This window comes from Symphalangus syndactylus, chromosome 3, assembly GCF_028878055.3.
Source record: "Symphalangus syndactylus isolate Jambi chromosome 3, NHGRI_mSymSyn1-v2.1_pri, whole genome shotgun sequence".
In the NCBI taxonomy this organism is placed as follows: Eukaryota; Metazoa; Chordata; class Mammalia; order Primates; family Hylobatidae; genus Symphalangus; species Symphalangus syndactylus.
The window spans coordinates 35886676-35902961 of NC_072425.2; the positions used below are offsets into that span (position 1 = coordinate 35886676).

The 16286-nt window shown below is 38.9% G+C and overlaps 1 protein-coding gene across 7 annotated transcripts in view; it reads left to right on the forward strand.

The window, feature by feature from the left end:
* The window catches only part of TMEM245 (transmembrane protein 245), a 104380-nt gene that overhangs the window by 14289 nt on the left and 73805 nt on the right, over positions 1 to 16286 (forward strand). For 4 of the 7 annotated variants that reach the window (XM_055271563.2, XM_063636146.1, XM_055271562.2 and 1 more), the window contains exons 4-5: positions 12802 to 12918; positions 15218 to 15451. In XM_055271563.2, coding sequence (XP_055127538.1) covers positions 12802 to 12918; positions 15218 to 15451 — 351 coding nt within the window. The remainder of the gene's footprint in view (positions 1 to 12801; positions 12919 to 15217; positions 15452 to 16286) is intronic. The other 3 variants (XM_063636144.1, XM_063636145.1, XM_063636148.1) reach the window with 1 other exon arrangement.

Consider the following 16286-nt stretch of genomic DNA (forward strand, 5'->3'; position numbering starts at 1 on the left):
TGTATAACTTAAAGTTAACCATAAGCCATTGTATTTTAATTTTATTAAAATATTTTATTTTTATAAAATAAAATATTTTCATTTTATTTTTATAAAATAAAATATTTTCATTTTATTTTTATAAAATAAAATATTTTCATTTTATTTTTATAAAATAAAATATTTTCATTTTATTTTTTAGTGACAAGGTCTTGCTCTGTTGCCCAGGCTGGAGTGCAATGGCACAATCATAGCTCACTGTAACCTTGAACTCCTGGGCTCACGGGTTTTCCAACCTTACCCTCCCGAGTAGTAGGGCTACAGGCGCAGTAATCATGTAAAAATGGCCTACAGGCCGTGTGCAGTGGCTCACGTCTGTAATCCCAGCATTTCGGGAGGCCGAGGTGAGCGGATCACGAGGTCAGGAGTTCGAGACCAGCCTGGCCAATGTGGTGAAACCCCGTCTTTACTAAAAATACAAAAATTAGCCGGGCATGGTTGGCGTGTGCCTGTAGTCCCAGCTACTCGGGAGGCTGAGGCAGAAGAATTCCTTGAACCCAGGAGGTGGAGGTTGCAGTGAGCCGAGATTGCGCCACTGCACTCCAGCCTGGCAACAGAGTGAGACTCCGTCTCAAAAAAAAAACAAAAAAACAGGCATACAGTATATCACAATGTTGTGCAACCATGACCTCTATCTAGTTCCAAGACATTTTCATTACCTCAGAAAGAAACCCTGTACATATATCAGTACTTCATTCCTTTTTATGGCTGAATAATATTCCATGGTAAGAGCACACCACATTTTGTTTATCTACTCATCAGTTGATGGATATTTGGGTTATTTCTACCATTTGTCTATTGTGAATAGTGCCGCTATGAACTTGTGTGCAAGTATTTATTTGAATACACTTTTTCAGTTCTTTATTTACCTATGAATAGAATTACTGGGTCATATGGTAATTCTGTGTTTAATTTTTTAAGGAACTGCCAAACTGTTTTCCACAGCAGATGTACCATTCAGATTTCTACCAGCAGTGTATGAGGATTCTAATTTCTTTGCATCCTTGCCAACACCTATTATTTTCCACTTTTTGATAATGGCCAGTCTAGTGGGTATGAAGTGGTATCTCATTATGGTTTTCATTTGCATTTCCCTAATGACTAATGATGTTGAGCATCTTTTCATTTGCTTTTTGGCCATTTGTTTCTTTTTGGAGAAATGTCTATTCAAATTCTTTCCCCTTTAAAAAAAATTAAATTGTTTGCCTTTTTGTTGTTGTGTTTTAGGAATTCTTTACATATTCTAGATACTAGACCCTTATCAAATATATGATTTGTAAATATTCCATTGGTGGGTTGTATTTTTACTCTCTTGATAGTCTCTTTTGATGCAAAGAAATTTTTTTGATGAAGTCCAGTTTATCCACTTTTTCTTTTATTGCCTGTGTTTTTGATGTCATCTGACAGACAATTGCCAAATCCAAGGTTGTGAGTACTTACCCTTAAGTTTCCTTTTAAGAATTTTATACTTTTATCTCTTATATTTAGGTCATTGATCTGTTTTGAAATAATTTTTGTACATGATGTGAGGTAAGAGTCCAACCTCATTCTTTTGCCTGTGTATATTCAGTCCTCCCAGCACTGTTGAAGATGGCCTTGGCACTCTTGTCAGAAATCAGTTGACCATATGTATATGGGTTTATTTCTGCCCTTTCTGTTGTGTTTCACTGATCTATATGTCTCTCCTTATGTCAGTTAACACATTCTTTTGATTACTGTAGTTTTGAAATTGAGAATTGTGAGTTCTCCAACTCCGTTCTTCCTTTTCAAAATTATTTTGACTATTTTGGGGTCCCTTGCATTTCCATATTTATGATCAGCTTTTCTGTTTTTACAAAAAAGCCTATTGGGATTTTGATAGGGATTGCATTCAATCTAGAGATCACTTGGGTGGGGGGAGCATTGCCATCTTTACAATATAAAAAGACAAAACCACAAAAACCTTACAATTTATCAATTTATGAGCGTGGGATGCATTTCCATTTATTTCATTACTCTTTAATTTTTTAGTGTTTTTTTTATTTTAAATTTTAATTTTTGTGGCTACATAGTAGGTGTATGGGGTACATAGGTTGTTTTGACACAGGCATGTAATGTGTAATAATCACATCAAGTAAAATGGGGTATCCATCCCCTCAAGTATTTATCCTTTGTTATAAACAATCCAATTGTACTCTTAGTTATTTTAAAATATACAATTAATTTATTTTAAAATATACGATTAAATTATTGACTAAGTCACCCTGTTATGCTATCAAATACTTGTGTAGGTCTTACTCTTTTTAATTTTTTTTTTCTTTTTTTGAGATGGAGTCTCGTTCTGTTGGCCAGGCTGGAGTGCAATGGCACGATCTCAGCTCACTGCAGCCTCCACTTCCTGGGTTCAAGTGATTCTCCTGCCCCAGCCTCCCGAGTAGCTGGGATTACAGGCACCCGCCATCATGCCTGGCTAATGTTTGTATTGTTGTAGAGATGGGGTTTCACCATGTTGGCCAGGCTGGTCTCAAACTGCTGATCTCTGGTGGTCCGCCTGCCTTGGCCTCCCAAAGTGCTGGGATTACAGGCATGAGCCACCATACCCTGTCCATTCTTTTTAACTTTTTGGTACCTATTAATAACCACTTCCAGCTTCCCCCTACCCTCCCACTATCCTTCCCAGTCTCTGGTAACCATCCTTCTGCTCTCTATCTCTGAGTTCAATTGTTTTGATTTTTAGATCCCACAAGTAAGTGAGAACATGAGATGTTTGTCTTTCTATGCCTAGTTTATTTCACTTAGCTTGTATGGCCTGCAGTTCCATCCATGCTGTTGCAAATGACAGGATCTCATTCTTTTTTTTTTTTTGGCTGAGTAGTACTCCATTGTGTATAAGTACCACATGTTCTTTATCCATTTATCTGATGGACACTCAGGTTTCTTCCAAATTTTGGCTATTGTGAACAGTGCTGCAGCAAACATGGGAGTCAGCAGTGTTTTGCAGTTTTCTTTGTATGTGTCTTAGACGTTTAATTTATTCCTTATTCTTTTTGATACTATTATGTGGAATTGTTTTCTTAATTTTCCTTTTGGGTGGTTTACTGCTGCTGGGTAGAAATACAACAGATTTTTTGCTTGTTGATCTTGTATTCTACAGCTTTGCTGAACTTATTAGCTTCAGTAGTTTCTTTGGTATATTCTTTAGGATTTTGCATATATAAGGTCAGTAATCTGCAATAGGGATGGTTTGACTTCTTCCTTTCTAATTTGCATACCTGTAATTTATTTTTCTTGCCTGATTGCTCTGGTTGGAATTTCTACTACAAAGTTGAATAGACCATGTGCTTTCAAAGATTATTTTGAGGTACCCTGGCTTTGAGTGACCTATATCTGCAAATAGTTTGTTAAAGGTAGAGGTCTCTAATGAGTTGTAAGTGGGGAGGTTGTCAGGATATAGTAGTGGTCCTCAAATCATCAGACCAGACTTCTGGTTACCCAGCCGTGTGGAAGCAGCTGTGACTGGAGAGGTAAATCTGAACACAAAGCTTCTACAGTTGACCAATACTTTGCTCCTTGCTTCTTTCTAATGGCTGTAATAAACTCCAAGAGCAGGTTACTAGCTGCAGTATGTTTTAAAAAGAATTAATTTCTCAGATAATACATGTGTTTCAGTAAAGTTAGGAAATACAGAGAAACAAAAGGAAGAAACTAAAAATCACTCAAAATCTCACTGTCTACAGATTATACCAAAATGTTAACTAATAGTTGTTTTGCCTTTAGACTTTTAAAAACACAAAAAAACTAGATCACAGTGAACATTCTCTTTTGTAACCCACATTTTAAACTTAATTATGTCATGAGTAACTTTCTATGTCAATGAATACACTTATACAGCATTATTTTTAACGTCTTCATTTTATTCTAATCATGAGGCTGTTTGTGGCACTCTGGTGTATTTGTACAAGTACCTTGTAAAAGTTTTTAAAAATTAATTTGCTTTTTATTATTTTATTTGATAAATGAGTAATATCTAACAATTGTAAGCCATATTTTTATTTGTAAATATATATATTTAGAATTTTAAAATTCCTGAAACAAAGTAACCATAACTGTGTATCTCTCTGACAGTGGAAAATAGGGAAGATTTTATTTTATTTTATTTTATTTTATTTCATATTTTGGTGTCTAAATTTTCATTGTTCAGCCTGTCTTCCTGGTTAGAATCTGTTAGACTCTGTGGTTATATATCTGACTAGTGGAAGTAAATTTCCTGTTTTGGCAACTGCTATAGAAAGCTTGGCAGTTTTGACTTGTTTCTCTGGTTAGTTTTATCTCCTTTGTTTTTGTTCACCTAATAGCAAGTGACTCAGAGAGCTCTGCTTACCCTTTACCCCTGACGCCAGAATGGTTTCCCCTTTTGACTGCTTTTGTCCAGGGCCAAGTAAGTAATTGTTATAAGAATATAAGTAATGCAAGTCTAAACCAAAAGTTGCAGTTGGATTTTCTCTACGGTGTAAATTCTAGTCATCTCATGACAGCAGCCTAGAAAACTGTAAGGATAAGACTTCTAAGACCAATTTTTGAGCAAGGGGAAAAAGACCATGGTCGATTATGAATACCAGCCATAAACTTAGAATAGTGATGTGCTGATATGGAAGCCAGATTGCTGTTATTTGTATTACAGGCTATGACAAGGAAGGAAATCACAGACACACAGAATAAATGTTGAGTACAGATTTGGAAATCTTGGTTTTATTTATTTTGTTTTATTCTTGTTTCAACCTGTGTCAAGATAGGTCATTATTGATCTAGAATCCCTTTCCGGACTTCTAGTCTAAATAATCCTCATCATAAAATAAATCTTTTAAATGTTTCTTTTTCCTTAATTTCTGAGTATTTTTTTCTTCTTGCCCCTAAGAACATCGTTTCTTTTTAAGAATCAGAACTCAAGCCATCTGGTGTGTAATGGACAGCCCTTCTCTTGTACTTAGAGTCAGTTTCCTGCCGTAGATGTCACTGTAATATAGGTAGGTACGGGAATGCTTTAGTATATACTGCCACAACAGTGTGTGCATCGGCTCTTTCATTGTCATTTCCAGTGTCCCGTTGTATCACTTGCTCTTGTTTTCCAGTCACTTGTGTGGGTATCTTTCTCTGTGTCTTCTGAGATTTGAAGGTTTTGTGCTGTGGTTCACTAGACTCACAGAATTAGTCCTGGATTTCATCAGAATTCAAAGCCTGAGTTTGGTTCCTAGACCCAGAGTACTCTTTTATTTATTTATTTATTGTTATTTTATTTTGTTTTTAGAGACTAAGACTCACTCTGTTGCCTAGGCTGGAGTGCAGTGGTGGTGTGACCATAGCTCACTGCAGCTTGAACTCTTGGGCTCAAGCAGTGCTCCCACCTCAGCCTCAGAAAACTCTTCTTGTGGATCATTGCTGAGTTAGTGTCAGTGGTTTCTTCTGAACCCAAGAGTCTTACTCAGTGGTTTTCTCTTAGACCTGAGAAGTTCTAACATAGTATTTCCCAAAAGCTTAAGATAATAAGGGAAAAATACTTAAGTGCCTGTCATCAGCCAAGAACTTTTAAGTGCTTTTAAATGTGCTATCTTTTTAAATCCACAAGCAAACAAAACAGAACCCAAACAAATAAATCTTTTTAAGATAGATGGTATCTTCATTTACAGATGAAGATACTTCTAGAAATTAACTGACTAGCCTGCAATCACACAGGTGACTAGTGGAGCTAAGATTTACACTTAGGTCCTTGGCCAGGCATAATGGCTCATGCTATAATTCCAGCATTTTATGAGGCCAAGGCGGGAGGATTGCTTGAGCCCAGGAGTTCAAGACTAGCCTGGCCTGGGAAAGATAGTGAGACCCTGTCTCTACAGAAAATAAATAAATAAATAAAAATAAAATAAAAATTAGCTGGGTGTGGTAGTGTGCATCTATAGTCCCAGCTACTGGGAGGGCTGAAGCTGGAGGATTGTTTGAGCCCAGGAGGTCAAGGCTGCAGTGGGTAGTAATCATGCCACTGTACTCCAGCCTGGGCTACAGAGGTGAGACCCTGTCTTAAAAGTAATAATAATGATAATAAATAAATAAACATAGGTTCTTGACCCTAAGCCCAGTGTTCTTTCCCCTCCCCAGGCTCTTTGAGTAAGTGTCAGTCATCCTGAAAAAGTATTGACTACTCATCCTTCTTGCATCAGTTGTAGTTGTCAGCTCCTTCAGTTTTCCATATTGGTCCTGTTGACTTAACACAACTACATGACCTAGCTTCCTTGCCTCCTAGATCCCAGAAACCTTACTTAGTAGAAACCTTATGTCTTAGTCTGTTTTGTCCCGCTGTGACAGAGTAACACAGACTTGGTAAATTACAATGAACAGAAATTTATTGGCTCACAGTTCTGGAGGCTGAGAAGGCCAATGTCAAGGTGCTGGCATCTGGTGAGGATCTTCTTGCTTTATCATCACTTGGTACAAGGGCGAGCAAGAGAGGGCTGGGGCTGAACTCACCCTTCTATAATGACATTAATCCCACCCATGAGGGCCGAGCCCTGATGGCCTAATCACCTCTTAAAGGTCCCACCTGTTAATACTGTGATAATGGCAATTAAATTTAACATAAGTTTTGGAGCACAAACACTCAAACCATGGCACCTGGAATCCACGTTCAGTATGTTCCCTTGGCCTCTGAGGAAAGAGGGACACTAGCATTGTTATCTCCTATAAGTAAGGCTGTGTTAGACTCTTTAAAAATGCTCTTAGTTTTTTTTAAGCAGTCTAGTGAGATTGGTGTTATATTTATTTTACAAATGAAGAAACTTAGGCTCAGAGAGCCATTTTCTCTGAGTATAAGAAATTTCTTCAAAAGTTAGTGAAACAATCATCAGATATATCTATAATAGCCTGGATACCCAGCCTGAGAAGTACCAGCAAGTACAGCTGAGTGCTGTTCCTCCTGGCATTGGTAATTGTTTGTAAATGACTAGAAATGTCTTTGCAGAGACGAATCCTGATAGTTGCCTTACTTGTTTTGGGATAGCATGAGATATGAATGAACAAGTTTGGTTCAGTCAAGCCCAAATTGGAAAAAGGGAGCAAACCAAATGTTTTACTGCTCCCCTCCCACTCCGCAGTTCTGATACTGCAAGTTAAACAGGCCTAGATAAAAGTCTACTGGTCCATCTCCAGGCCCTTGTGACGTGATACTAGAAGCCATTGAGAGGGAATTGTATTTTCCACATTAGTAATGGAAACAGAAGCCTTCTTCAAAGGGAACTTTGCAGGCTGGGGAGGTTTTATTTGGTATGCAGTGCCTGCTTCCAATAAGCATGTTTGCATGTATTTTTGGTAACTGCTGCTATCCCTGTGAAAAAGAATGGAGTGGATCAAGAAGTATCTCCTTATTTAGACTGGATTTAAAGTGTACCCACCCATGCTTATTAAAAAAGTTAGTCTGCTCATCGTTGAGTTGTTGTATTAACAGACACTATCTGACATGTGGTCTCTTGTGTGCCGTACTCTGAGTTTCTGCCCCCTGGTGCTAGGCTGCTAATGTTAGTAGCATGCTTGTTTGGATTTGTGTGGATCCCTGTTATTTGGCTTCTGCTTAATGCTGGCCCTGTCTCTGGGTAGACTGATACCTGAAACCTTGGATGTTCTTTCCTTTTTTTTCTTTAGTCCTTGAGTCCCAAGATTATGTTCCCTTGTTTATGTACCTATTTTTAGCTGTGGCTTTTAAATCTAATACCATTCTAATACCACAACTTGGCCAAGATTCTCAGTCCTGGCATTGTTCTGTTCAGTTTATCATCTCCCTGCCTGGACTGTTGTTTTTTGGTTTTTTTTTGGACTCTGATTCCAGGCCAATTCCTTGTGGTTTTTGAAGTGCTGAAGGGTATTACTAAGACAGAAGTCATTAAAATACAGATCTGTTGGATAAAAGCAGTTTGCCAGATCTTATATTCATAATTTTCAAATACTTTATTTTCTCTGTGTGCTACTCCTTTCATGCTTTTGTGAAGTTTGAGGTGCTCGAAAAATGTGCTGAGTCATTTGTGTATTAACTAGAAAAATATTGCAGTTTCTATTGATGTAGCTAAACTTTATTGCATATTTACTGCATATTTTAGTGCCATTAGCAAGTTGGAGAGTTATTCCTTAAGCCACAGTTTTGAAGATTTAATTGATTCGGTTTAGCTTTTTCTTGAATCTTTCAGTGCCTCCTCTATAGATGCAAGATATTTTGCTTAGCTCTGTGGGGAGATCTAAAAATGTCTACTAAGGGAAGATAGATGGCTATACTATAAAGTAGAAAGGGGAGGAGAGGTACAAAGAAATACTACAGAAGTGTTAGTGGCTTCTGCTTCTAGTTTATACTGTCAAAGCCAATAGATTGATATTGAGGATGATGATAGCTAACATTTACTGAGTACTTCCTACATACCCAGCATTGTTCTAAACTTTATTTATTTTTCGAGATGGAGTCTCGCTTTGTCACCCAGGTTAGTGCAGTGGTGCCATCTTGGCTCACTGAAGCCTCCGCCTCCCGGGTTCAAGTGATTCTCCTGCCTCAGCCCCCCAAGTAGCTGAGATTACAGGCACGCGCCACCACACCTGGCTAATTTTCTTGTATTTTTAATAGAGATGGGGTTTCACCATGTTGGCCAGGCAACTCCTGGCCTCAGGTGGTCTACCTGCCTTAGCCTCCCAAAGTGCTGGGATTACAGGTGTGAGCCACTGCACCCAACCAGCATTTTAATATATTATTTCACTTCATTCTCACATGAGATACGAATTTATGTAAGCCTTATTTTTACACATGAGGAGACTGGGACATCTTGACGTTAACTAACTTGCCTATAGCCATCTAAGTAGTAAGAATGGACCTGGGATTTGAACCTGGGGAGTCTTCTTTCCTCACCTGTGCTTCCAGCCACTGAATTGTGCTGCTTCCTCATAGTAAATGTGAGACCTTCTATGCCGTGGTCCTAGCCTCCCTCTGCCTATGCCACTCTGCTCTTCTCATTCACACTATCTTCCGGCCTTATTGAACTTCCGAGAGTTCTTTGAAGAGGACACCTCTGCTTTTTCTTGCCTTTGTGTCTTCATATTTGCTTTTTTGTCTTCCTGAAACACGTTTCTACCCCTGCCCTCTTAAGACACCAGTCTCTCAGAAGCTTCCTCTCCAAGATAGAACTGTTCTGTCTTCTTTATCTAGCTCACTTTTGTTAAAATGGATTTAAAGGATGGCATCTTTTAATATTCTTGTCAGATAGCTCCTTTGGAAACCCTTCCCAGACCTCCTCGTATGGATTTGATTTCCACACTGCTCCCTAACAGTTTACACTTACTTTACCTTAGCTCTTAAGTATCAGACTGAATTTGAGACCAGGGGCTTAGTCTCTTATATCAGCATATAGCCTAGTCGCCTATTTGGTGAATGAAAGCTTTGTGGGCATTTAGAAATGTAAGATAAAATGCAGCTGAACTGAAAGTCCATTATTTGAAGAGCTATCCAATGATCTTGTTATTTTGCAAAAACCATCAAGGGACTTACTTTTCTTACAGTGTCTCAAGGTGAGTAACCACTTAATTAAATTACTTTTGAAGAGGCCAGTTTAGTAATTCAAGACCCTTGACTAGTCTGGAATCTTATGTAAGAGAGAATTCTTAATTTTTAAAAGTTTTAACCTGAAGGTCTTTGTTTTTGTTTTTCCTTTTTCTACTGTACTGTCCCAGGCCATTAGGTGTTCCCAAACTTTGCTTTTGAGTGGGGTCTAAGAGATCCCTCCTGGGTATACTGCTGCAAAGCTAAGTCTTGCCCCATCTCTGGTGTAGGTCAGTTTGTTTGTGGAACTTTTTTTGTTTTTGAGACAAAGTCTCACTCTGTCACCCAGGCAGAGTGCAGTGGTGTGATCTTGGCTCATTGGCGTGATCTCAGCTCAATGATGCGATCTCGGCTCACTGCAACCTCTGCCTCCCGGGTTCAAGCGATTCTCCTGCCTCAGCCTCTTCAGTAGCTGGGATTTCAGGCGTGCGCCAGCATCCCCAGCTAATTTTTGTATTTTTAGTAGAGATGGGGTTTCGGCATGTTGGCCACGCTGGTCTCGAACTCCTGACCTCCGTCTGCCTTGGTCTCCCAGAGTGCTGGGATTACAGGCATGAGCCACTGTACCCAGCCTGTTTGTGGAACTTCTATCTGAAAGTCTAAAAATAACTCTAATATGCCAAGAATCTTCATCCAGCTCTGCTACATTTTCTCTACCTAACCATAGTCTGGAAACCAGGATACCTTCATCTCTTTGATTCCCTTCATTGCTTCCTCACCAAGTGTGGTCCGCTTTGACTCTTCTACGTCTCTTTAACACAGCCGCTTTTCCCTGTTTCCCCTGTTGTGGCTGTAGACCACGCTGGCATCATGTCTTGCCTGTAGTACTGCAATAACTTACCTCCCTGTACCCATTATAGGTCCCCTCTAGTCTCTTTTTCTCCAGATAAGCAAGAATCGTCTTATATCTCAAATGGATTATTTATTTACAGGGTGGTGAGAGGGGTGAGAGGCAGTTGAGTGTGGTTATAAAAGGTCAACATGAGAGATCCTTATAGTGATGATGCTGTTCTGTATCTTCTGTCAGGGGAAACTGGACAAATGGTGGTACACTGGGATTATTTCTTGCAACTGCATATGAGTATACTTTTATCTCAATAAAATTTCAGTGAGAAAAAGACTACTATCCTGTTTGAAACTCTTCAGTGCTTTCTTCTTTCTCTTAGAATAAAGACTAAAGTCCTTCATGTGGTGTTCTGTGATCTGCATCATCTGGCTTACCTCTCCAGCCTTGTTTATTTAATACCAGTTTTTTACTAGCTGTCTGTGTTCCAGACACACTGACCTTCTTTCACTGTCTTTAATACGCTGAGTTCTTCTCACAGCTTTCCTTCTGCCCAAGATGTTGTTAGGATGTCACAAGATACCCGGGATTTTTTTTATAGCAACCATAATTTGTACACACATGTTTATTTGTGAGGTTATTTAATTCATACCTTTTACTAGACTGCCTGGGGGCAGGGTCTGTGTCTTTATCCCCAGCACACAGTACATGTAAGAAATGAAAGACACTGTTTTTCTCTGTCAGCTCTTGCTGTCTTATTGGCATTTCAGGAGGACCTTGGATACACAGGCCAGGAGAGTAAGGTCCTAATCCAGAAATCTAACTTACGCTTTCCTCTCAGACCGTGAATTTGAATTTCCCTCATATTGAGAGATATGATACCATATCTAAAAATGAACTCTTTCAGGTCACAGGGGCATTTATTAGAGGAGGGACAGGGTATGACTGAGCAAGGTGAGTACTCTTATCCTGATGTCTGAATCTACCAAAGATCCACCTCAGGCTCTGGCTTGCTGCTTTCTGGGAGAGGGCTAGCCTTAGATATTTGGGTATGTGGAGTTAACTTGGAGCTGAAATTCATCAGCTTTCTGAAGGATCATGGCTCTTTTCACCGGGGTGGCAGTGCCATACCGAGTCTTGGCCTACCAAAAGTAATGTCTCAGTTGTATGAGTGTGGGTGTATGATTTGGTGACTAGGAATTGCTAGTGTTCTTAGTTGTGAACAATAGAATCTACCCCAGGTAGTTTAAATAAATAGTAGGAGGTATTGGTTAGCATTTACAATTTTTGCACATGGAACTTCTGGAAAGACCAGACAATTAATCTTGGAATCTGACACAGGTGGAAGCAGTGCAATCAGTAGAAATGCTCAGTGACACTGAAGGACTGTTTGGGCAGACGGCCATGGCTGCTGCTGCTCGCCGTGAAGTTAGAGATCAGACATCAGAACTTCTGCTAAGTTGCTGCGGAAAAACCATATGCCTTCCTGACCGACTGTGTTTGATACAAGAGCTCTGGCTTCCAAATTACAGTGTGCCACTTCAGGCTCTCAAGTCTTGCACAGGTGTACCTGCTTGATAGAAACTGTGTCACATGTGAGACCTCAGCTGCAGGGGAATCCAAGAAATATAATTTTTTTTAGCTCTCCAGTCTAATGTGCAAGAAAGTGTGCTAGAACATGATGTTGTGTGAGCTATTCTTTGTCTGCTGTAGAAGGTTAAAGGTTGACAGACCTCCTTTGCCAGTGAATGTTTTACTTGAATTTAGTGCAAATGATTGAGCTTGGTACTACCTATTAGGAATTTAACATGGAAATATATAACATGAAACAACGTCATGATGTTCCTTTAGATTTTCAAGTGGTGGATTTTGCCTGTACTGAGTTATGCAATTTATAAATCTATATGGTTTTGCATAATACCCATATATTCGCATACTCATTTGTGGAATGTTGTTGTTATGACCACCAAATGTGGATTATCTCGTACTAAGGTGAGACCTAGTCATACAACATAGCCTAAGACCGTCAGATCAGGGAGCTCACAGACTTGACGTGGTAGTGTTTTTCAATAGAAGTATGCATTAAAATTAACTTGTTAACAAATGTAAGTGTAGGACTCCAAATTTACATGTGTAGCGTCTGCCACATCTACCAGCATGAAGTTCCCAAAGGTGGAAGGTGTACAGAGAGTCAAGGGATTTGCTTTTTTAGCACACTTTCATGTCCATTCTTAATGGTTCTTCCTTGGTGAAGAACCACTTATTCAGTGGGTCAGTAGTAACCATTTTATTTTGTTGTTGTTGAAAACTTTGGACTGTGTTTAAATTTGCAGCCCTTATTTCCTACTTTAAAGAGTTTTGAAAATGGATGCTTCTTTTACAGGGGCAGAGTTACCAGGGCAGGTTATCTCCATGGCAGCTTCTACTCTGGCAAACTTGGCCATCTCTATCACAGGGTATGAATCAAGCAGTGAAGACCAGCCCTCCACTCAGCCTTCAGGTGACTGATGTTCTGGTGACATTCAAGGTTATTCTGGAAAATGAAATGTACATAGAAAGTAAAATTCAGGATACTAGCATCACAAAATGCTACTTACTCCTGCTGATCCTTCATTTGTTCTCTTTGGTTCCTATTTTTATGCCCTTTTCCCTCTCATCTTTGTTCTCATACGTCACTTTTTAAATACATTTAATTATTTACCTTCTTGAGTTTCTTACCTTGGTTCTTTGTTCTTTTTTTTTTTAAAAAAAGGCTTTTCTTATTTTTCTTCTGTTCTTCATTGCTTTTGTTTTTCTTATTTTCCTTTTCTCAGTCTCCATTTACCTTTCCCACATTTCCCTCCACTTTACGCATATCTTATCTTGATTTCTTATTTTCCATTTCTTTCTTCTACAACTGTCAGTTCTCCTCCATGATTTTATTTTGCCCTGTCTCTTTCTGTTGTTTTTTCTTTCTTTTGTTCCCTTTTCTCAACTGTTGTTTTGGGGAAGACTTTTATTTTCCATCTTGCAGTCATCCATTTCTCTGTCATTCTTTCTCTGAAAGTTTGCATGCTTCATGTGTTAATATATTGACCCCAAAAACAGACCCTTCTGGTTGTTTTGGACTCATTGTCCTGTGTGGCCTGGCTTTGGGAATTGCAGGCTCCTGAGGAATCCAGCTGGTAGATATACCAGCTGTAGAGTCATGCTGTACTCTTGAAGAGTTCCGGAATGTAAAAGGCTACCTTAGTCTGTGCTGAGAGGTCCATTAGTGCCAGAGATATTTGGAGTTAGGGAATATTTAGAATGAATTCTCCTTGAAGAACTGACTTTAGAATGTCAGCTAAGATAAAGGAATTTGGTGTAGTAGAACACTTATTTTTCTTGCACATGGAATTATGTTTCCAAAGTGGAGAGGAAATGATGTTTTGGTTTTGGACTCATTCTTCCAAATATCTGTCACACCCACCAACATGAAGTTTCCAAATTAGAAAGATAACTCAGAGCAAAGTCAAACAAAAGCATCTGTTAACTAGCTTGGGCTTTAGCCCTGCACTTTCAAGGGTAGAATGTTGGTCCTAGTGAGGTGAGCTGACTTACCAGGGTGTAAGTGATCTCAGTAGTAAAAATTTACTCATAGCTGAACATTTAACATTAAAAACACTAAGGAAATTATGATACAGCACTTAGTGGGCTACTGTGTGGTTGCTTATGAAAATTATGAAACAACAGGGAAGTCATTCATTCACTTATTTAGTGAGCACCTCCTATGTATGAGATACTATTGTATGTGCCAGGAATTCAGTGGAGGGAGAACAAAACAGACAAGGTCTTAGCTCTGGTGGAGGTGACTTTCAACTGAAGAGAAAGAATGAGAAAGGATAAGTAGAACATGCTACAACTATATAAAAGACCAGGGGGAAAATGTGAGGTTGGGATTATGGGAGTTCTTATTTCTTTTCCCTTTTTTCTAGACTTTCTGACGTATGATACTTTTGTAATTAACAATCCACATGTTCAACATGACATACTTTTGTAATTAACATTTTTTTCTAATGGAAGGCAAAATGCAAGTTTTAGGATCTTAATAATTTTCATTATTATAGTATACTACTTTGTTATATAATTTCTGATGTGTATGGTGTATCTTATTAAAACTAGGAAATAGAAATAATAGCACCCTATAGTAAAATGTAACATGGTGGTTGCATTGTTAGAAAACAGTGTCTTATGTGAAATAATCCGGTATGGTTTCCTTTATTTGAAAATCCTCACCCGAGAAATCTGTCATTGTTTTTGTATCTCATTCATGTTTTATATCTTCTGTTTGAAAGCCCTGGGTTCTTGTAAGATTGGTTGGTTCCATTTTACGTGAAATAACACTGAAAAGTCTTCTTGTGTCAGAAATGTATATAAATACACCTAATCTAAAGTTCTATTAAAAGAAGAGGGATTTTTAAATATAGAAATTCTAGTATATGTTAGCATTTGTTTCTTTAAATAGTTTGAATAAGTTTTATGGGATAATTATAATTCTCAGCTACTTTATCATGTATTTTGTTTTAATGACTTCCAATTCTATCACCAACTAACTTAGTCTTACTAGATTCAAGCTCTGTTGGCATTATGATTCTCCACGTTTTTCAGTGCATATGCAAACATAGGTCCAAATATTTTTGTCTTTTTTAACCCGATGTAATCATACCATATCAGCACATTTTGAAGGCCTGAAACAGGCTAGCCTAATGAGTGGCTCTGTATTCCCGTTTCCTCATGTGGACTAATACGGTGTGTGGTGTTTTTCTTTCCCTTTTCAGAAGCAGTGGACAGGGGAGAATCCGCTCCAACGTTGTCCACCTCCCCTTCACCCTCCTCCCCTTCACCCACCTCCCCTTCACCTACTCTGGGCAGACGAAGGCCTGAAATAGGAACGTTTCTTAGAAAGAAGAAAACTAGTGACATCTACTTTGTGTCTCTGGTTTGGGCCATTGTCGTCGTGCAGATCTGGTTGAACCTGTGGATTGTGCAGTTGCTGCCGGTGCCGATTGCAGGTAGTTATCTGGTTAAGTACGATCTCCTCTTGTCTTTGAAGATTTTTTTCTTCTTTTTTTACTTTTGGATTTTAATATTTGAGATATATTTACCGTCTTGCAAAGTAAAACAATCTTATGTTTGCACTTAAATAGTAAACAAACACCATTTTGTTAATTTATTACTTTGATACATCTTTAATATTTCACTTTTTTTTTTTTTTGAGACGGAGTCTTGCCCAGGCTGGAAGTGCAGTGGCACCATCTCCGCTCACTGCAAGCTCTGCCTTCCAGGTTCACGCCATTCTCCTGCCTCAGCCTCCCGAGTAGCTGGAACTATAGGTGCCCACCACCACGCCCGGCTAATTTTTTTTTTATTTTTAGTAGAGACAGGGTTTCACCATGTTAGCCAGGATAGTCTTGATCTCCTCACCTCGTGATCTGCCCATCTTGGCCTCCCAAAGTGCTGGGATTATAGGCGTGAGCCACTGCGCCTGGCCAGTATTTCACTTTTGAGCTTAAAAAATGGGTTTAGCTTCTTACAATTTCATGTAGTATTTGAGATTAATAGCTCCATGTAGAGATTTGACTGTTTAGCCATCCATGATTCTGTGGAGGAGAATGATAACAATCATCTGTGTTTTGGAATTTGAAGATCGAATGTTTTTTTTTTTTTGAGATGGAGTCTCGCTCTGTCACCCAGGCTGGATTGCAGTGGCGCGATCTCGGCTCACTGCAGCCTTCGCCTCCTGGGTTCAAGTGATTCTCCCACCTCAGCCTCCTGAGTTGCTGGGACTACAGGCATGTGCCACCACCCCGGCTAATTTTTTGTATTTTTGCTAGAGACAGAGTTTCA